At 31.2% G+C, this 23746-nt stretch overlaps 1 protein-coding gene across 3 annotated transcripts; it reads left to right on the forward strand.

Moving 5' to 3' along the window:
* The first annotated feature begins 5778 nt into the window (after positions 1-5778).
* On the forward strand, positions 5779-23206 carry LOC143082939 (mucolipin-2-like). 3 transcript variants are annotated; one of them, XM_076258981.1, is made up of 12 exons: positions 5779-5902; positions 6779-6858; positions 7069-7241; positions 9022-9213; positions 10331-10495; positions 11407-11500; positions 14692-14785; positions 15989-16085; positions 17050-17153; positions 21453-21605; positions 22214-22330; positions 22640-23202. In XM_076258981.1, exons 5-12 carry the CDS (start codon positions 10417-10419, stop codon positions 22823-22825), a joined length of 924 nt encoding a protein of 307 aa, XP_076115096.1. In that variant the 5' UTR covers positions 5779-5902; positions 6779-6858; positions 7069-7241; positions 9022-9213; positions 10331-10416; the 3' UTR covers positions 22826-23202. The 3 variants fall into 3 exon arrangements, with proteins under 3 accessions (XP_076115096.1, XP_076115098.1, XP_076115097.1); XM_076258983.1 differs by lacking the exons at positions 5779-5902; positions 10331-10495 and having other exon boundaries at positions 6674-6858; positions 22640-23206; XM_076258982.1 differs by lacking the exons at positions 5779-5902; positions 6779-6858; positions 7069-7241; positions 9022-9213 and having other exon boundaries at positions 9220-10495; positions 22640-23203.
* Positions 23207-23746: the final 540 nt, after the last annotated feature.

Below are 23746 nucleotides of genomic sequence, written 5' to 3' on the forward strand. Positions count from 1 at the left end.
TCTAGCAAACGCATGAGCCGTATGTCACCAGATAAATATGCATATGTATGGGCCGTACGTCCAAAATTGTCTTTTGCATTCACATCTGCATGCTTACTGATTAAACATCGTACTAAACGTAGCTGCATACGTTTCATGTCTTCGTCCACATTTTGATCACAAATTAAAATCAGGGGTGTTACGCCTGTTCTTAGTCTACAGTTCACATCTACCCCTCCTTCCACCAATATTCTAGCCAGTTTATATTTATGACATAATATCGCACGAAATAGTTTTCCTTCTAACTGTCTTTTTACAAATTCACTAACAAAAATACTTTCCTCCTCCAGTGAGTTGACTTTCGCTGATCTTTTTTTCATTGTGAAAAACATATATAAATGGACCAAGAAGATTCAAAATTCCTCAAACGTTTAATTGTAGCTTCAGAGTATAAAGCAAGACTGTGGTACCTGAATGGTTTTCAGGAGTTTATAAACATAAACACCTTCTCAGTTAAGGCAAATGACCACATCAATCCCAGTAGTAAATATTATCGACTTTTGTATTTTAATTTGATCATTAAGTACGTTGACATTTTAGTTAAGGTCGTTAATAGTAAACTTTGATGACATTTATCTCGTTTCATGATAATAAGATCGTAGGTTGTAACTTACAAAAATACATTTTTCAAATGCTCTATATTTAAATATTCATTGCTTAAACAAATACAGCATTTATTGAGATATGAGCGTGTATGAATAGCTACATTATATTGTTGGCATCAGTGCATGGAGGGAGAGATATCTCTTTCGTCTAATATAAACCCCTTGCAGGCACATACGATATGTAAGAATAGATATTTCAATTGTTTAAACTTTTTGTTTAATATGTTTTGCAATTTTGAAGTAAAAAAGAAAGTGATGAGAAATAGTATTACGATTAAATAGGAAAAGACTAACGATGAAGGTGCGATGACACAAAAATGATGGCCGAGGAAATAAAGAAATGAATACATAAATATCTTTAAAATATGTATGGAAAATACATGTATATATTTTTAAAGTAATTTTTTAATACTTTAAGATTTAAACTCATCTCAATTTTACAAGTTAAATTATATAGAAAATTACACACAAAAAAAAAATCTAATAAGTTGTTAATAGTTTGCCTACATGACCATGGGGCAGATATTTTTCATGCTAAATACATATGACGAATCATGCTATTTCCAACGGATGCTTTTTACAGTTTGTTATTTAGTGTTGTTGCAATATCACTGTACAAGGTAAGGCATTCACAAACATGTTTATAGTCAAAAAATTTATGGTATGACTCCAGATTTTAAATTAATACACAATTCTGACCATACGAACATACCACGAACCTATACTTCCAACGTTTGACACATTATCAAATTATATGTTGAATAATTGGACAAAGAATTTTAGAGGTTTTACAGCTTATTTCTTACAGGTGCAGCTTTAAAGTACAATCATTTTTACTTTTGAAAAATATATTGAATAGATTAATATCTATTTCCAAATACGTTTAATGTGAACAGATGTATAGATTTAACTTTATGTCATATACTGAAAATGTTACAATTGGTGCCGCAAAAATTATCAACATGATGTTTGAAATTAAGGGGAGGTTAGAACAATACCTAAAGCTTCTTATCAGGAACAATCTCACACCTTGAAAAGAAATTATACACGTTTAACTAAAAATACTATTTCCTTGAACACCGAACAAGAATTTGTAATTATTTTAATTATATCCTATTCATAAAAACATTAAACACATCAACTCCATTCTCTTTACTTTGATGATTGTTTTTGTATTCTTGACTATAGATAAAGAAAAATAAAGGCAACAGTAGTATACTGCTGTTCGAAAGTCATACATCGATTGAGAGAAAACAAATTCGGGTTGCGAACTAAAACCGAGGGAAACACATCAACTATAAGAGGAAATCAACAAAACTGCAGAAACATTGAAGTGAACAAAAAACAAACGACTATGCATCACACACAGAAACGAACTATGAGATAATAAGTGCTATTCTCCTGGCTTGGTACAGAATATTTAAGAAAACAAAAGAGTTAGCTGAACCAGGTTTTATGGCTATCCAAACCTCTGCGCTTTATGACAATGTTAAATATACTGCTGTAAAGTATAGCTCATCTTGTGATCCTGTTTTTTAATTCTTATGTTGTATTATATCTGACTTTCTAAGCAATCCTTTTCTCCACTTTCTTTTAATGTATTCAATAGTTTGACCTCAGTCACACACACTGCAATATATTCTTTAGTTTTTTATATCCTTTTTCTCTGTGTTTTATTTTTCGTAAAATAATTTGTGGTTAGTTGCACACCTATTCTTTTCTTTTCTCTTTTTCTTTTTCTTTCGGTTAGTTTTCTAAATGGTGATGTTCTGCAATGCATGCATACTGAGTTTACTAAGACGTCGGGATGAATTCAATAAGATAGATGTAAATCCAATTCAGAATTTCGTATAACTTTCATCTTGTTATCGAAATCCATTACGATTCTTATAAGATATATGTTTTCTTTACCTGTACTGTACTGTTGCCTGTACTTATTGTCTCATTATTTAATTTTTGTGAGCTCTGTGTTCTTCTATTCGTATGTTTATGTATACTGGTCTGTTTTGTACTCTCTGTTCTCTCTATTGCATAAAGTATACGCCATTTTCAAAAAAAATATTTCTGCAACATTTAGGTATTGTATTTGATATAGATGTGTTCTGATCTTCTGTTCTACATATAAGAAACTATCTAAGTGGTATATCGAGTTTAGAGCGAGGTCGAGGTTATCAATTGTTAAAGACAGCAGTATAGTTGTTGTTGAGTTGAAATAAAGTTTAATAGTTTGCCATTTGTCACTTTTTTACCGCTTTTCATGTGTATATCTATGTTGTTCACGGTTAATGTTTCTGACATTATTGTTGTCATTTTTACAATCTACTGCATATAAATATAAATATTTATTTTCTCGTTTGCCCTGCAACGGCCTTCACTATCTGGAAGTGACTCATTTAAAAAAAAAAATCTTTATTATTTCCATTGTGTATTACACCCAGGCTCAGTAATACAATTAAAAAAAAAGATTTCCCGTCATGCTAATCTGAATCTAAAGTATTTATTTACTAAATTCCTTCAAATAGAAATTGTTCTTTTCTCTTGTAAACCGTCGTTTAAAACCGTGATTATATATTACATGTATAATTTAATCAATATATTAGAATTGAAATTTTCATACAGATAAACTCATCGTAGATACCAGAATTGCAATTTTATGTTTGCGCCAGACTCGCGTTTCGTCTTCTTAAGATTCGTCAGTGACGCTCGAATTGAACTATTTTAAAAGGCCAATTATAGTACGAAGTTGAAGAGCACTACAAATAAGTGTAATCGTACTCATCAAATTGTCCAACATGTTATTATATGTTAATAAATCTGATCCATAATAATGTTTTATAGCAAGAAGTGAAAAACTGTACGTTGTAGTTACTGTGAACATATTCGATGAAATCACAACGCAGCAATTTCCTTATATAATATAAGGGAAATCTGCCATTTAAATCACCTAAAGATTTCACATATCTAAATCCAAGATTATAAGATCCCGTTTTACAACTGCACTAACCAGTTTGAAACATAGAAACAGTATAACTATTTCACAAAGGGAAAAATCCCTATTTCAAACGAAAATAACGATATTGTGTCATGTGTGTGTTGTACATACTGTTATCTTTTGATTTTCTAAAGGGACGTAACACCACTACTAACCGTGTATGAAATAAGTCCCGCCTCCTTATTACCTTATATGGAATATAAAGGGACGTAACTCCACTAATAACCGTGTATGAAATAAGCCCCGCCTCCCAACTTACCTAATAATAAATATACACGGTTTCCACGAGGACGTTTTTGACCAATCGCATTCCTAGAAATGTATAGGAGGTAAGATAAACAGTTATCTTAGTCTGCATATACATGAATAATATCTTTCACTCATTGCTCTTATAAATGTTCAATTGACTCCTTGTAAGATCCTGATTCCATAGGCTTATCTACGGAGGTATTTTTCGTCAATCTTCCTATCTTCAATCGGGCTATTTTAGAAATCTGTTGGATCATATTTTTTTTCACTACTATGTGTATTTTCAATGTGTCGCTATAATTTGTGACTGTCTAGAGATTTTTCTTATTCTGTATGGTTTGAAATGTCTCTCCTGTATTTATAAAACTTCCATCTAAGTGCACAAAAGTCTTGAGGAAATGATGATAGTCCGTCGGAAGGGGACGATAAATGGCTGACCCGTCTTAAGAGAGAGCCATATCTCTTGCACGTTAAAGACACCTATTGTAGATTTCGAAAAAAAAAAGCAGCTGGCTAATGCCGCTACAAGGCTGCACTCGCACCCGCAAAGTGGAAAGGGATAAATATAAGTTGCAAAACTAGTTTCTCAATCCACTATAAATAAATATGTTAAAACTAAAGCTGCTGTGGAGGGTCATCAGTAAAAAACTTTTATCCTTCGTGTTAATTTTTTTTTAAATGTGAAGAAAATCCGTTTTCTCTTGATCAACACATTTGTGCGCCTTTTTATTTAATTGATCAACACAAAGTATTTAGAATACCACAAAAGAACAGCTGTGTACATGTGTAAATAAAGAAAACAAAATCTGATAACTAATGTGTCACGAGAAAAACTGAAGCGCGCTGTTGTGCTAGAATGGATAACAACTGTCATATTCCTGACTTGGTACAGACATTTTCTTATGTAGCTAATGGTGGATTGAATCTGATTTTATAGCTAGCTTAACTTCTCACTTGTATGACAGTCGCATCAAATTCCATTATATTGACAACGATGCGTGAACAAAAACAAACAGACATATTAGGTAAAAATGTCAAAAAGGGGTACGGCAGTTAACATTACGTTATAATCTTAATCATTAAAAACAAAACAAACCCGATAATATGTAACAAAGAAACACACAATGGCATATAGACCAAAAATACTAAGAAATGAATACACAAATTTACTATAGTGCAATAACACAATGACGGGATGTATAAGCACAGAGCCACGTCATATATGTATCAAAGAAACATAAAAAGCATATAGACAAAGCAAATAGCAAAGATCAATGACAAGCATACAAACATGTTTTACAAAATGTTTCAATGTATTTTGTAAATTTGTAATACTGAGTAGATATTTTATTCAGATGCAAAATCTGAAATTGATACATTAAAAGATGTCTTATAAAGAATACCGATTAATCAACACGCCAGGTAAAAAAATTGTCTCCCCCCCCCCCCCGCAAACAGGGGAAAATCTCAGAATAGACGTCAACCATAAACCACAATAGAATCAGTGTTATATAGTCGACTTCTTATTTTACTGTAATTATTTTATATGTTCGCGTTGTATTATATCTCCTTAATGTAAGGTTGCAAGCTTGAGGGAACTACTTGATAGCTCGTCTAAAATATAGAGATTCGCGCAGGATTACAACTAAATTATGCCTGCTTTTACACTAATAGATAATCCCGAATTCCTCTTATCACTTAAAGGTCTCCAATGTACTTTGTTACATTGTAAAGATAAATAGTAGTAGTTCCGAATCTACTGATGTTACATTCTGTTTATACCAGATAATTAAAATACAGACAGGTGGACCAAATAAAGTTTTTTAAAATGTTTAAACATTTCCTCAATAGAATGTTTAATTGATCACGTGATTATTAATAATGTCCTTTAAATGTTGATTCTATAGTGTCTGCAAACTAATTATCTATTTATAGTTTCATAAAATAATGTTAGGAATTTGCTTACTTCAAAGGTCCGACATTTAAACCCACCAGACTGATCAAGTGGTTACAAAAGGTATGTATACATGCATTTTATAAGAGAAATAATCCTCGATTAGAAAATGTTTGTATTTAAACATCGTTTAGATGTTTTAACTCATATATGTTTTATAAGTGTTTTCTTTTTATTTGAGAAAAATGGTACACTCAACAAAGTCTAACCACGGTATAACGACTTAAATTTTGTGTATGGATGATACCTATGTGAAAATACGGACTGTCAAACAGAACATAGCCTATAAAACATGCAAACACAATCTTGATGTCATAGTAACCCACTCTGAAGGCTATCATACTCAGCAATCAAACAATCTACCTTTTAAGACAATAACTTTCATATTTGAGAAATTCAACGGGGCCAGTTAAGCGATGCTAAATTATTAACTTTTGTTTTGTATTGCTACCTTACATCAAAAACCGAAACAAGAGAGACAGTATGAATAACCATTCGTGACCTATTCGAGAAAAAACCCCAACAGTTTTTCACATTTAAATGATAATTTACATAAATGTTTAACATATCACACGAAATCAAACAAACCTATAAAAATCAGATAAGACAAAAAAGTAAAATCAAAAAAATACTGAACTCAGAGGAAAATCAATTTGGAGAGTTTATAATCACATGGCAAAATCAAATAACAATAGGTTTTCAGCAAGGTTCGTGTTGCAAAATATTATCATCCGATATAAAGGGTTTTTCTCTTTGTTTCCATATTCATCAAAGCCTCTACTAATTATTGTTCACAGTTTAAAAATAAAATAACATATATACAGGATGTGGTTGTTTAATTTTTAAATTTCCGTCAATAACTGATACTGAAAATGTGATGTCAAGTTAAAACAACATCAACAAGTAAATAGTCAAAAACTCAATAAGGTTTATTTTTAGTATGGCAACACCTGAAGCAGATATTTCTGACAATGGAGACATACAAAAGGAAAGGAAATCTGCAGAGGACAACTTTGAAGGTATATATGAAATATTTTGAATCTAAAACTTAACTGTCTCTAAAATATAATATGACATCAACTTATTAATCAATCGATAATTTTCTTGTACTTTTGTTTTATTTGACATCTTCTCTCAGTTATTGTCTACTATTATGATCTTTAACGCACTATTTACTTAAAATGTAGGATGATACCATTGTGTTTCATTTATTTTCTTATTTTGCACAGATCCTGTCAAGAATCATTCACCTAATAAAGATAAAGAAGAGGAAGAACTATTACATAAACTTAATAATCATTTTAACGATCCATACACACGAATGTGTAATGGTCGTGGACTTGGCAGGGTACCAGAAAAACTTATCCTCCTGCTGTTTGTATGGGTTTTATGCACATATCAGGTATTTGTTTAATTCATCTTTTATTTATATTAAGTATCCCTGTAAATAAAAGCAACAGTATACCGCTGTTCAAAAGTCATAAATTGACAGACAGGGAGAAAACAAATCCCGGTCACAACCTAAAACCGACGTAAACATTGAATTTGATGCTTCTGTCAAACAAGTGAGAGGTTTAGCGCTATAAAACCAGGTTCAATCCACCATTTTCTACATTTGTAAATATATGTACCAAGTTAGGAATATGACAGTTGTTGTCCATTCGTTTGATGTGGTTTATCATTTGATTTTGCCATTTGATTAGGGACTTTCCGTTTTAAATTTTCTCGGAGTTCAGTATTTTTGGGATTTTACTTTTTTTTTAAATGCACCCAGAACATTTCTATATTTATCAGTAAACGTGCTAACTCTTGCAATGTAGTCAGTTTTATTCAAAATATTGGGCACGATTAGGGATTCAAAATCAATTTGTAGACTTTTTAGCTTCGATGTAAAAACAATGGTATATCAAGGTAAGAAAATTTCAACCAATATATTCACATCGGAACTGTTCGAGTTCTAAGTAAATCTCTCTTGTTAGGCAGCAACAAAGCCTCATACAAAAAATATGAAATTTTTCTATCTTTGAACTTTATTTTATTTACATATTCCCTGATTCTTTATTATCATGTTACTTTTTAATCATTCAAATTCAAACGTATATAGTGTCGCATAGTATAAAATATAGGTTTTTAAATTTCTCTCTATGGTCTTTTAACCGATTTGTATTGGTGATTTTATCTTCATTTTTAAAAGAAATAATTTCAATACGAATAAATAAGCTGTCACAATCGTAGAAAAAAATAGTGCACAGTTGCATAAAATTCCATTATATAGACAACAATTTGTGAGCGAAACTAACAGACATAAAAGGTAAAAAATGTTAACAATTTGGGTGCAGTGGCATCGACCCAGTGGTGTAAATAGTTATCAAAAGTACCAGGATTATAATTTAGTACGTAAGCCGCGCGTTTTGTCTGCATAAGACTCATAAGTGACGCTCATATCAAGATAGATATCAAACAATACAAAGTTGATGAGCATAGAAGAACGAAAATTCCAAAAAGTTGTGCCAAATACGGCTAAGGTAATATATTCCTGAGACAAGAAAATCCTTAATTTTTCGAAAAATTCAAAGTTTTGTATCAGGATATTTATAAAAATGATCAGATAATTGATATTCATGTCAACACCAAAGTGCTGACTACTGGGCTGGTGATACCCTCGGGGACGAAACGTCCACCAGCCGTGGCATCGACCCAGTGGTGTAAATAGTTATCAAAAGTACCAGGATTATAATTTAGTATGTAAGCCGCGCGTTTCGTCTACACAAGACTCATCAGTGACGCTCATTTCAAAATAGTTATAAAGCCAAACAATACAAAGTTGAAGAGCATAGAGGATCCAAAATTCCAAAAAGTTGTGCCAAATGCGGCTAAGGTACAATGTAATCTATTCCTGGGACAAGAACATCCTCAGTTTTTCGAAAAATTCAAAGTTTGATAACCTGTGAAGATCATTGTAAAGCTCTATTTCTTTTATTGAATTTAACAATCATGAATTATCCTAGATTAAAGAGAGAATAGCATTATTAAGTATAGATTGGTAGACAATCATCGATTGAGTTATAACAAATATCATATGTAATTTCCGGATCTCTTCGGACATTTGCGTTTTTTGTGAAAATAAAGATGAACAATAATTCACAACATGACAGTCATATCTTGTATTATATTTCTTATAGTTAGTACTTTTTGGAAATGATCGGGCACAGTTTGCCGACTTTTTGGAAAGAAATAATGTAGCAATGAAGCATTTATTGTTGAAAGACTGGTCCCAGGATTATGAAACTATGCCCTATCCTCCATCGACTGGTATATATGCCATTTACACCATAGATAACCTGTTAAAGCATATCAATTATACTGTCACAAACGTAAGTATAAGCACATAATTGGGTTGAATCTAATGTAAAAATGAGTTTATTTGGACCATACACAACTCTTCGAACTTCTGGGAAATATGCCTATTCTCTGGCGAATTATATTTAGAAAAAAATGCTTCACTTTTTATCATCGAACTATATAAATTGGTCAATTTGTCTCAAACGAAGGTTTGAACATACCGTTTGTCTGATAACGAACATCTATTAACCCGTACGCTCAAAATAAAGAATGAATCTATCAGTCATAAACGCATTTTCCACAGTGGTCTGACAACCTTTTGCCTGCTGTCATTTCTTGAACAGTTATCCTGAGATTTTTAATGTAGACGTCTGCGCACATTTTCCTTAACACTTGCTGCAAAGAGGGTTGTCTTTACTAAATATTTGCAAATATGTAGCATTTAAATTAATTATTATGTACATTTGTCCATTTTCCATCTTCTACTAAAAACAAATACGAATTTTATGACTATCAGGGAAAAATAAAATCAAAATCTGTCAAGTTCTACATGCATTTGTTGAGATGAATATATTCATATTTTGTGATAGTATTGTCAAACTTCAAAAGAAAATTGCAAAAAGAATAGAGCTGATTGTCCTAAAAAATAGGGACCATTGACGTAAGTTGGTCTCATACATCTCTAGAAGTATATGTTGGGCAATTTTCATTTATTTAAACTAACATTTTATATGACAATGAAAAAGATAATTAATTCTTTTGTGTACAATAAATGTGAAAATAGCTCTTTTAAAATTTATTGTGAGTCTGAAGCGCTTGCTGAAATTACCTTCATAAAGAAAGTTCAAACCGAAGAACTTTTAATGTCAGAGATTACAACCTTTTTAAATATTTGAGGAGCGACAAATAGAAACAATCTCAGAAAAAGACAAAACCATCAAAAGGCATGATTTTGAATCTTAGTTTCTTTCTAATTATAAAATTTATCAACGGAAAATTGAGAAAAAGTTTTTAATCATTCAGTTTCGAAGGAAAGATTGTTAATCGCGTCAAAGGACATTCTACTATAAATTAAGACGATTGGATTATATCGTCAATTGCTCATATTTATTCTTTTGTTATAATTCAACGTAAAGTTTTTGTCCAAAGGTTTACAATATCCCAACAACATCTGTTGGGTCTTTCTTCATCAGACGGATAAACGGAACAGGTGGACGCGAGAAGCCAGTTACGCTATGTCTTTACTATTTGAAACAGGAATATATAATGAAGACGAAGAAAAAATTGTAGCAATTGATACAACCCATAAGACAGGTATTTTACGATTCAATAGGCAACTTTATGTCATGAGATATGAACAACTGTGCATAAGCTAGGATAGAAACTGTAAAATATTTCCTTACATACATAGAAAAGGACGATTATATAACAACTGCCACATTGTTTATCTTCTAAGGGAAATTGAAAGAAAACAATGCAGCGTAGAACCTGGCTATATGTGTAGCAAAACCTCCCACTATATATCAATTTAAAAAACCCAACTCTAAAATGACACCATTACGTACAAATAAACGCAAGAACAATCAGAAAAATCTACAAGTGCATTACAACATGTAAACAAAAGAATAACAACTCACATCTCACATGAATTTACGACCAGTCATCACAAATCTTCATACTTTACGGAATCCAAGAGATGAAGTGAGAGTTCATGGGAAATACTTGTATGGGAAATATAACCTTTCACAAACAAACAAAAAAGAAAGAAATAACAAAGCAATAACTTAAAAAAAAAAACGGTCATGTGAGGTTTTCTTGATTTACGCTTTTTTTTCCAAAGGCAATCTCTCTCAATTTGTCAGATGGAGGTCAAGGTATGACACATACCTCTCATTATATTTCTTGAATCTTTTATTTCAGGCGTGATGGGATATATTTGTTACACCCGCTTATCAAACTTGAAATGATTCATTAAAGGGGTGCTATTTTCATAGCAGATTGAATTGGTAAATTTATGGACTACACGTAGTTTGTTTAAAAATTGACATGAAAATCTTGAAAACAGGTATCTTTTTACAATTAAAAGAATTTATTAAGGTGAACTAGAAATTACGATTTCCTTAAAAACTGAAAAAAAACCCGGTTCACGAACATACCGTACATCTTGTCATTGAAATGTTTCACCATTTTGATGTGTTAATCATTGTTAATGTAGTTACTATTAGTTTGTAGTGAAATTGATGAACAAAGTCCTCCTGATTATGGCTTCGAACCAAGCATAGCAGACCTGATGAGAAGTACTGATGGAAAACTAGTGAGGTAATATTTTGTATAAATTTGTAATATCTGTGTGCTTCTCATTTATCTAAGTTTGCCTTAAGGATGTACTTAGGTGAGGTTTTGGAATTTGTGTCAAATGTTCGAACTCCTTGGTGTTTTTCCATGCAATACAATGTAAAATATTTTGCCCCATAACACCCATTTATTTTTTCATATAAGATTTATTAGCTCATGAAAGGTCATTTACCAAAATTTTAGAAGATTCTTGATTTTCTTTCTTTGTGTTTGAGACCCAAATAATATCAATGCAAATAAACGGTACAACTCCGAGTCAGCCTTTTCCCGCCATATTTTAAATCTCAAATAGCTCGAAAAGGGAGGTCCATGACCTATCAATATTTTTAGCTGTCTTTTATCCTTATAGAGTGATCTACCAGCTTATAGTATCAATTTTAACTTCTTAATTAATTAATTTTCACCTAACCTCACCTAAGTACATCCTTAACGCTTTTGTTTTGATATTATCTTGGTATCCTGTAATCCCCTGAAATCAGGCATTACCTTAATCATTTGGAATCAAGTTTTGAGTGCGTATGTGTTCAATGAAGAAATGTTTCCTAAAATCGGAGTGCAAAAAGAAAAAAGTTTTATTTGCTTCAGATTTTACCATACAAGTATATATATTTTCAAATATTAGTATATTTGAAGAAAAAACTTTTTGTTATAACCTTCTATCTAACTTATGACAGTCAATTATTTCATTATCTTACACTTCTGATTGCATAGCTTTTCATAATACGGTTGTTGATATTGATTTTCAATATAAAACTAAAGGAGATGTGGTTAGTCCGTACGTGATTTTTGCAAAATGGCAGTCTAGGGAACATATTGTTTTTCCAATTTTAGAGCGTTACATTCTTTACATTATTTGTTCCAAGTTTTGGGCGAAGATATACGAAAAACGCTTCCTCTTCTACTATTCAAGACCCCTCTTGTCTAACTACAGACATAATATATGCCTAAATTTAGTAAAATGTCTTGAAAGTAAAGAAACGTTAGTACCATAACATTAGTAAATTTAGTAAAATGCATTGAAAGTAAAGAAACGTTAGTACCATAATACTAGTACACTTTGTCATTTTGTAATATTATCTTATACGTAAATGACGTAAATGAGATATATTTCATGGAGAAATGATGAGAAATATGTATAATCTTTTTTTTTTCAACTTAAACTTGAAAGAAATAAAACAATCCTTGTCGAATCAGTTCGTCAAACGGTGATTTTCCAGTTAAAAATACAGCAACGATGATCTGGTGCAATTTATAAACGCACATAAACGAAGAGGGGAACGTGTCGATCATGGTTTCTTTTTTGCGATTAAATCTATAGTCCCAATTACAAAAGCAACAATCTAACTATAAAAACATACTCAAAATGTCTTAAGGAATGCATCACCTTCTTTTGACCGATATAAAAAAAAAACAACCAGAAGTTTCCAGTCAGATAACTAAACTTGCTTCGGACAATATCTAATTGAAGTATTTCAAGAGATAAAAAACAAAATAAAAACAATAAATGAAAGAATACATAAAAATAATACCTTTAAAAATATCTTATATTGATAATAGGAGATATGGTATGCATTTCAATGACACAAGTTTCCTCCAGTGTTCAAATTAAAATGAGCAAAACAATAATTGGTCACTGAATTAACTCAAGAAGGATAAAAAACACATTTTTACCTATTATGTCTGTTGTTTTGTTAACGCATCGTTGTAAATATGTAACAGTCTCAAACGTGTCCTCCCCCCCCCCCCCCCCAAACGTGTCCGATTCTCCCAAACGTGTCTATTCTCCTCAAACGTGTCCGTAATATTCAATATCCCCAAACGTGTCCGATTTCATGACCCCCAAACGTGTCCGATAATTTTTATTCGCCAAAACGTGTCCATTATTACACTCCAGAACGTGTCACGTCTTTTAGTGCTAACATTATAAATGCATGTCCCAAATCATTAACGTTTACGGCAGTTCTGTGATGGGGAACACAGTTGATGAAGTGGTCATTTTTTAGCATTTGTTTGTTTATAGATGTAATATGACATCTATGGTTTGTTCAATGGCATTTGTTTGTTCAATAGCATGTGTTAAATGATTAGCATAAACAATATTGCAAATTTATTCTGTGACATATGAATTGACGTTTGACTGAAATTGATTATTGTCCAGTTGCAAGTATTTCATGTTCATTTAGAGCAAACATACATATAATTCTTGTACTGTTGAATTAATCGTTAAATATGTAAATTATTTTGTACTAATAAAGTCCGTTGATGCCGTTTATATTAATCCAAATATTGCACTCTTTTTTTCAGCAGAATTGACTTCCTTTCAGGCTTTCAACAGTTCTGATATTTTAAAAGCTCTTAAAATCATAAACTGGTTATCAGTGTTTTTACATATAAATTATCAGGTTTCGATCACCACTAAATTCGGGCCTTTATAGCTAACTAGGCTTTGCTCATTGTTGAATGCCGTACGGTAGCTGTTAATTTCTGTGTCATTTGCAATCATACCACATCTTCTTATTTATACTGTAGATACGTTTCTGAGTGTTACAAATATAATAGAATTTTATGCGTCTATCATAAACTGAGAGTTTTAGCTAGCTATAAAACCAGATTTAAAAAGTAAAATCACAAAAAAAACACTGAACTTAGAAGACAATCTAATCGGAAAGTCCATAATCACATGGAAAAATTAAATAACAAAACACATCAAAAGCGAATGGACAACAACTGTCATATTCCTGACTTGGTACTTTAATCCTCCATTTTCTGCATAAGAAAATGACTGTACCAAGTACGGAATATAACAGTTGTTATCCGTTCGTTGGATGTGTTTGAGCTTTTGATTTTACCATTTAATTAAGGACATTCCTTTTTGGATTTTCCTAGAAGTTCATTATTTTTGATGTATCATTTTTTTTATAAAATGGTCACGAAACGAAAAATGAAAAACACGGCATTATTTAAATAGTACAATTGACAAAAGCATACGACAGACACAACTACTGAACTATAAGCTCCTGACTTGTGACTAGTTTTTTGTTACTCCTATATACATTTAACATACATTTAATCCAATGTTATATTGCAAACAATATATAGTGGACGTGTCATTGATGAACGACTTATTTCTCTACATATTCATGATTTAATTTTAGGTTATTGTCAGTTAGCATTGATTTTAAATTAAGTTCAATCCATTTGAATGCTGAAACTGGACAAGCTATACAGTGTTACGGTATTCATGGCACTGTAAGTAATTATTATTTAAACTTCTCTTGAGAACCAGTCGCATCAATTTTTTTATATTCCGGAAATTACGTTAGCTACATTGAGATCCGAAATTATCAGTTTCTTTCATGTTCCGCCTAAGTAAAGATATTATGGATGCAACAAAATATTTATATTCATTTTGATAAGTTCATGGCAGACTTAAGTCAATGACGTCTTATGATAGTATCAAAGGTACCAGGATTATAATTTAGTACGCTAGACGACTCATCAGTGACGCTCATATACAAATATTTATAAAACCAACCATGTACAAAGTTGAAGAGCATTGAGGATCCAAAATTCCAAAAAGTTGAGCCAAATACGGGTAAGGTAATTTATGCCTGGGATAAGAAAATCCTTAGTTTTTCGAAAAATGTAAAGGTTGGTAAACGAGAAATTTAGTTTTTTGAAAAATGTAAAGGTTTGTAAACGGGAAATTTATAAAAAATGACCACATTATTGATATTCATGTTAACACCGAAGTATTGACTACTGGGCTGGTGATAACCTCGGGAAAGAAACGTCCATCAGCGGTGGCATCCACCAGTGAGGTAAATAGTTATCAAAGGTACCAGGATTATAATTTAGTACGCCAGATTACTGTGTGTCTTCAAAAAGTTTTAAGTACACAACTATAGTTAGCTTGACAGTAATGGATAATATGTGAATCATATATCTTAATATTATATAAGCCACTATCCCATCCTTTTTACAAAATGCTAACAACAACGCACGCGATATATTATCAGTTTTTTTCATAAAAACCGAGTGCATTGTTGCCGGTTTTAGCTTTGGTTTGGGGTTCACACCTTTTAGTATTTTATATATTCATGATCTATTCAAGGTGAAATCATACTTTTTTTACTCAACTCTACTTACAGAGTCATTACAAAATTTTGGTAAATATAGTTCGCCTTAAACCGATAAAGAAGTAATGGTTTTCAATTGAAATCGCTTTATTTATCGATTAAAACATTAGGTACATGTATGCTCATATCAATCCGATCAAATTGATCCGTAAGAATTAGTTTCATTGGTTACGTAATTGTACGCTTCTTTCATATTTTCAATGCTCTACTTTGATTTTTTTTATTTAAGCGTTAGACAAAACGAAAAGTTTGCTTATATTATTTACAACGACAAAATTGCTATCAGCCAATTTTTCAATTTTCAATATTGCAGGTTTTCTTTGATAATCGACAAATAAATGGACAAATAATAGTTAAACTTAAAACAAGTGTAGAAGAAGTAAAATGCAGTGCAGATAGTACGGTTGATGGTAGGTGAAAAGCAAATTACTTTATTCATCTATTTTAGTATGTGAAGTATTATTTAATGAATATTTTTAATAACATTAACGGTACCAATTTTCCTGCACCAGATGCGCATTTCGACAATACATGTCTCTTCAGTGATGCTCGTGGCCAAAATATTTGAAATCCAAAGCTTATATAAAAGATGAAGAGCTATAATCCAAAAGGTCCAAAAAGTATAGCCAAATACGTGAAAGGAATCAGAGCTTTGCATGAGATACATTCCTTAATTTATAATAATTTCTAAAATTTTGTAACAGCAAATTTTAATAACACAAAAAAATCCGTATTTTCATGCCAGTACCGAAGTACTGGCTACTGGGCGGGTGATACCCTTCGGGATAAGATAGAGATACATTTCTATTAAAAGTGTAAGACGAATGTATTAAACAAGCATAATTAATTGAGTTGCATTCCTCTTCATTTGCCTTAAATGATAAAGTGTGTATTATTACTATACTATTATCGTTATCTTTATAGTAATAATAATAATAATAATAATAATAATAATAATAATAATAATAATAATAATAATAATTATGCTAATAATAATGATATTGATAAAATACTATTATTATTATTACGGGTAGTCGAATAATCATTATATATTGAAGAAAAAATACAACCTTGATATTTAATATATACTTAGAAAAAGAATTCATTACATCAAGAAGCAAATACGTTTTGATGATGTATTTTTTTATTTCTACTTTCTAAAAGGGTCAATAAATGGATTTTATGAGCAACATGATGTATTATGACTCTTTAAATATAATTTAATGAAACGTTTGTTACCTGACAGGTTCCATTTAAGATCAATTTGATATTCCAATATCTAAATGTTGTTCATCATAGTACATAAATGTATGCTGTGAAAGATGTTTTACGTTATGAATTAATTATTTACAACTATTTCCTTGATCATTTCAGCAAAAGTTGAGGAAATTGTGATTTCAGCACTTGTTTTGTTGTTCAGTGTTCTACACGGACTGTTCTGTTTGTACAGTTGGATTTCTTCTATCATTCTGTGCAAGGTAAATATGTAGGACTCGGATGTGCAACGGGGACGCGGAAATACGATTGCCACGCTGAAGTTCGATGGTACGCGCCGAAGTACAATGGTACTTTCGCTGAAGTGCAATGATTTGTCATGACGTTTAGTTATTGTGACGTTTCTTTAAAAACACAATCAACTGTTCGCAGACAGGGGAATAGGAATAGACAGTTGGAAAGCAAGTTCTTGGAAACGTCTGTTGTCGTCAAGCTCTATCAGCAACAATAGCAGGGGGAATTAATTAGGTGGCGCTACAGTCGTCCGTAACGTCAAAAAGTCCGCCAAATCAATCGGCTAAAAGATTGACGTTTAAAGTATTTTCTTCAACTTGTCATGCTTTTATTATAATACAATTTAAAAATTTGTAGGTTTTTTGACCAATATTATTTCTTTACGACATACACACATTACAAAAAAATGATTGTTATTGCTATTCCTTTATCCTGTCCGTTCTAAAAAAAAATAGCCATCTTTTTTGTTCGCCAAAAAAACCGATTTTTCCTAACTTGACGTTTGCGTATCCAAATACAGAAAAGAACGGTCATAGTGTTAAATGAAACCGGGAAACCTATTTCAAATTTCTACACAATTTTGAAGCCATAATGTTTTACTATTATACATCAATTTTAGTGACCACCAGCCATGTCAATTTGTATCTGGTTTTAGCTGCGTTTCTACTTCAAAACAGTGAAGTTTAGCTTCTTTTCATTGTACCTGTTTCAAAAGTACTCTAAAATACTGATTTTATTAAAGATATGAATGAAATTTTGATTAAATATTGTGGTTCTTCACAATTCCATACGACACCTGTATTTTAAAGTAACTAAAACCCCTTTTGATCCCCTACACAAATTGACGGTGACATTGTTTTCTTTTTTCAACATACGTCATGTAACGTTAAAAACAAAATATGTGTCAGGGTCATGTACATAGTAAAAATTTACACATTTGAAAAGTGAAACGACAAACAAAGATCTTCTTTATTGCATTTGAAACTATACGTCTCGGGAAATTCTGACAAATCTGACAAATTATTGTTAGCCTATGGATGGACAAACTAGGCACAAAAAATAGCAATAGAAAATGCATTGCAAAGAAAATTTCTGGAGGAAAAACCATACTTTATAGACAGGAAATGAAGGTCAGTTTAATAATTATATTTATATTTTATAAGTTAAAATCTTGCTATATATTATTATCTCTTTACTAAATAAGCTACAATAATAAGAGCAAAAACTAGCTTATTAAGTCAAAAGATGTGTTCTTACAAAATTGAAGTTATTTGGCAAATTCTTGTCAAATTTAATCATCATTGAACATTATTTAAGTAAAATGCACAAGATTTGTCCCACTAATTTCATTTCATTTCTGAGATTAATATCCAATTTAATATTCAGGTAAAATATATATACAATACAGCAGCTGATACAGCAACCTGAAGAGAAGAAGCCCCATTTTGTTTAAAGTTTACTTTCATAATCTATATAATGTCCATGAGAAATAAGACAAAGGGCTACTGTACAAGCTATCTAATAGTTTATTTCTACAATAATAATGATTTTGAAATTCAAAATTGTGTCACTTTCACTTATAATTTTAAGCTTTATTTTTTTACAGAATTTTCTGTCAATAATTTTGGTATAAAACATGTAAAACTTATCCCTTTTCTGTAGGATATTTTCTAGGCAGTATTTTACTGTTCGACTAAGAAACAGTTAGATAGGCTTCAGTTTAAAGGCTCTCCTACTTTGAAGAAAGTTATTGTGACCCTTGGCCCCACTTTATAGAATATAAAATATAAATGATCAATACTATTATTCTATCAATTTTCAGAAAGATTATTCAAATTGTATAAAATATGTTTTATTGCATTAAATATTAATATCAGAAGTGTTTAAAAAAAATCTACTAGGTTTGATCCCATATACAATTATAAATATTACAAAGTATATTTCATCAGCCAGATCTAATTTATATCAATATAGTCTAGCTAGGTTTTTAGTTTTACATGTAGGTGCCATTATCCACATTTCTGATGTTTTTTTTTTACTAATATTTTGTCTTTTGATTATTATATTTAGTCCTTCTCTGAAAAATAGGTAAGTATTTCTTCTTTATATTATTATAAAATTGAGAATGGAAATGGGGAATGTACCAAAGAGACAACAACCCGACCATAGAAAAAAACAACAGAAGAAGGTCACCAACAGGTCTTCAATGTAGCGAGAAATTCCCGCACCCGGAGGCGTCCTTCAGCTGTCCCCTATAACATAGTTCTAAATCGAGTTTCTTTTATTTTCTTTTTTATTTTTGTAAAGTAAACTCCTTTTTATGCATTTTGCTGGGTTTTTATATTTGACAAGTGATATTAAGGGGAGATTACCACTTGCACAAATCGGCATAAAAACCACCGCTTCGTATCGAAAATAACTTGACGTTTGTGTATCCAACATTCTAATGCCGAGATATTTATATCGAGTGTTTGTCTTTTTGAGATGCTTTATTAAATTTAAATTCAGCCAATCATTTTTAGTTTCCTCGTAAATATTTAGATTTTTCGATTAGGAGACTTGACAGTTTTAACCCAAACTCCAAGTTTGAAGATAAAATAAAGAATAAAGGACTTAGATTTGATGTGTAAGTTTTGACGAGTGAAAACTATGTGTATTCAAGATTAGTTGGGTCAATAATTTTTTATTACGACAATAGTATTTAGTGAGTAAAAATGAGGTTTGTCTCGTCCGTTTTTTTACTGAAATAATCACGGTCACGTGACTCTATTGTTGCTGATAAACTTGGGGTCAAACTGTGACATGCTTTCCAACTGTAGAAGGTTACAAAAATTTGTAAAACTAAGACAGGCAACAGACCATAAGGAACAAATCAGCTAAAATATGATCTTGGTCTGCAAATGAAGAAGTATGCCGCCAATATTGTGTATGACTAATAGTATGTCTTGATCTTAATCATAATGATGATTTTTTCTTCAAGTATATTTTTCACTTGATTTTGTGTGGCAAATAAAATTTTAAAATAAAATAATTAAATGCAACGTTTTGCCATTTGACATGTTTGAAGTCGAGATGATTTTGTTTTATTCGTGAGACAAATCTTACTTTGTAAGAACTTGCACACTGAAGCTCCTTATAATGACATTTCTTCTCTTATCCATAGTACTAAATCAGAAGCCTCTAGTCTATGTTTCCAACTAACTCTTTACTTCTGCGGGCTAAGCGGATGATTAGCAAATTAACTGTTGTTTGTCCTGACCAAAAATCAAACCCGATCTCCTAAATGCGAAGCTAGCCTGCTCACTACTTCTTCGCTTCATTAAATGGGATTCTAACTTCAGACCATCTCATCTAGCTGGTATACACCATCACACTCAATCGTAACATTAACGTTAACCTTCGAACTTCAGCGTGTTAACCAACGCACTTCGGCTTGGACCATAGCATTTCACCGTGACCGCCGCGGTTCCGATTCCTACAAATATATTGATACAAAACGCAAAACAAAATAAAAAACATGTCATCCACTTAAAATAAGTTCCAAACGATGTTTCCATTTATGCAAACTTCAAAGATGATGAAATTCATTATAAAAACAAGCAGTTTTTGTATGATTTCATTATACCAAACTATTTTTAGGGGTAAATTCTAAGCTAGAATTTGGACCAGTTAACACGATTCACATCCTGTTTTATATTTATTGATTGATTTAGTGATTTCACATTTGATATAAATACACTTTTCTAAATGTTTTCATGGAAAACAGTTGTAATCTTCTATTGCATCGAAAAACAAATATGTTTATAAAGGTTGTATTTGGTAAGTAATGCTATAACAAGTATGTTAAAGGTTGTATTTGGTAAGTAATGCTATAACAAATATGTTAAAGGTTGTATTTGGTAAGTAATGCTATAACAAATATGTTAAAGGTTGTATTTGGTAAGTAATGCTATAACAAATATGTTAAAGGTTGTATTTGGTAAGTAATGCTATAACAAGTATGCTAAAGGTTGTATTTGGTAAGTAATGCTATAACAAATATGTTAAAGGTTGTATTTGGTAAGTAATGCTATAACAAGTATGTTAAAGGTTGTATTTGGTAAGTAATGATATAACAAGATAAATGCTTTGGCACACCAGAAAGCAGTGTCTTATCGTATAGGGGCAAACGATTGTATAATTTGTATAATAATAATAAAAAATGATTTCAATATGATTAAAGTCATTCTTAAAAAAAAGATGCAAAACATTTTCTATGCTGAATTCAGAAAACAAAAGACCATTACAAGAAGAAGGAAAAAGGAAAGATACTGTCTAACAGAGCATGTTGGGAAATATTTAAGCTGAATGATTTGATATTATGTCTTTCGAATATCATAACAATAGTGGGATCAGTAATGAAATTAAGTATTGACCATGGGGTGAGTAAAATTAATTCTGTTTTACATAATAGTAAACACATTAACTGACAACGCTAAAAAAGAAAAATACAAACAGTCATGTAATAGACCACAAGACACAACACAAAAAACTAAAAACTAAGCAACACGAACCCCACCAAAAATGGGGGTGATCTCAGGTGCACCAGAAGGGTAAGTACACATTTAGCAATCCATCGTGTTGCTCTTGTTATTACAAACCCCAGATAATAGTTTAATTCGGCAGGTCACATTCGAAAAAAGGGAAGGGGATTGTAGTTACGACATAAGGAACATATCCGAGATCATGATCAAACAGAAAAACTCAATGATCGATTCAAGATTAAAGTTGTGAGGGCGGTTTAATCAGAATGATGGAAAAGGTGTTTTTGGGACTTATTTTAACAGGAAACGGTATGTGCAAATGAACTGAATTCTTATGTGTCACGATGTCTTAAAAGTAAAAAAGTTAAGGGCGGATTGCTAAAAGCTAATAAAGAAGATACACGTTTTCCATCTTAACTGAGGAAAACTAGCGATACAAGTTTAATTCATATTAACATGGACTTTTGTTTATTCATTTTCTTTTATACATGTATATTCTACTTCAGATACAAACAAACTATATCATATCAATGTACGATACAACTGGTATTCTCCTTGGATTTGGCTGTTTGTTTACATGGATGAGTGCCTTGCATTATTTAGCGTATGATCACGTTTTTGGCGTAAGTACAAAGAATATGGAGTACGAAAAATATATTGATTAATTAATCCGAATTTGATTTTTTTCAGTAGTCGATATTTGGACGCATACAGTTTATGCGAGCACCGACAATGAATCTTGAGTACAAAAGGGATTTTTAATGTTCTTACTGCCTACGGCATCTCATCAATAACACACTACTTTTAAGTCTGATATTTTAATACTAATATTTAATATCTATAATTATAAGAAAACGTACAAATGGTGTATGAATTTTGTGTAGTTTTCAATTAAATGATTGATAAGTTTATATTCTAAATTTGTATTTCAGCTTTTATTTTCTGTGATGGAGAGATCAGCATTTGTTGTTTTAAAGTTCCTGGCCTGCATTTCAATATTGTTTACTGGGTTTGTTTTATTTGCATGGGTAGTCCTTGGACCCTACCATATAAAGGTACACTATCTTAATATGTTGCACGAGGTTTCGTCTTATTTAAAGAATTTTGAGACTAGTTGAAATAAGATATTCGTAAAAGTTCACTACATTACTCATTTGACATCTTCTTAATATAGTTATCTTTCAAGTTCGGTCAAACTATTAGAATCATGTTTTCAGACTTATATTCTAGAGTTGAAAATAGTATTACAATTATCAAATATATCATGCATAATGTTGAAATTGAAAATAACAGCAGGGTACCAATGCTCAAATTTATTTGTTCAGTAACGAGATACAATCAAAGTTAAAAGAAAAACTAAATCAAAAGAATGCAAAATGAACATGATCTGTAGCATTGACATGATATGCGTTCTGGTATGCTTGTTTCAATCGGATTACGAATACATTTTCACTCAAAATGTCAAATTCGGGAATAGGAAATGGTAAAAAATGTTTATCGATGGTTACATTTCGTAAATCAATGAAAAAACAAATAAAAAAAACAAATACCCAGTTGCGTTCACATGGTAAGGTCGCCTACTATGCAGTTACACAAGCCATGCAAAAATAGAAACACGCAGTCAAAAAACTTCTTCCTTAAGCTTATTGACCATAGATGAATTTGGCTAATGTTTTCTTCTCAGGTCCCTTCTTTTTATCGATTGTTTCTTTTAAATTCTTTTCTTTTTAAAGTAACTCCGTTTCTAGTTATTGTAAACCACTGTTCGTCGGATGTATGCAATTTATAAAGAGTTATTTTATTTTATTAGTTTGATTAAAGACACTTTATATATATAAAAAGAAAGTGAACAGAGATACAATGTTTTGAATACATTTATATATATTAAATTATAATGAACATATTGATCATTAAATGTTTGTTGTCTTTTTGTCATATTTGTAGGTGGTGGGTGTTTCATTAACGTATTTCTCACATTTATTTATTTATAAGACGAAGTGTTAAAGGTTAATATCACATATAAGTTACATGGGTGAATG

Source organism: Mytilus galloprovincialis, chromosome 7 (genome assembly GCF_965363235.1).
Source record: "Mytilus galloprovincialis chromosome 7, xbMytGall1.hap1.1, whole genome shotgun sequence".
NCBI classification, from domain to species: Eukaryota; Metazoa; Mollusca; class Bivalvia; order Mytilida; family Mytilidae; genus Mytilus; species Mytilus galloprovincialis.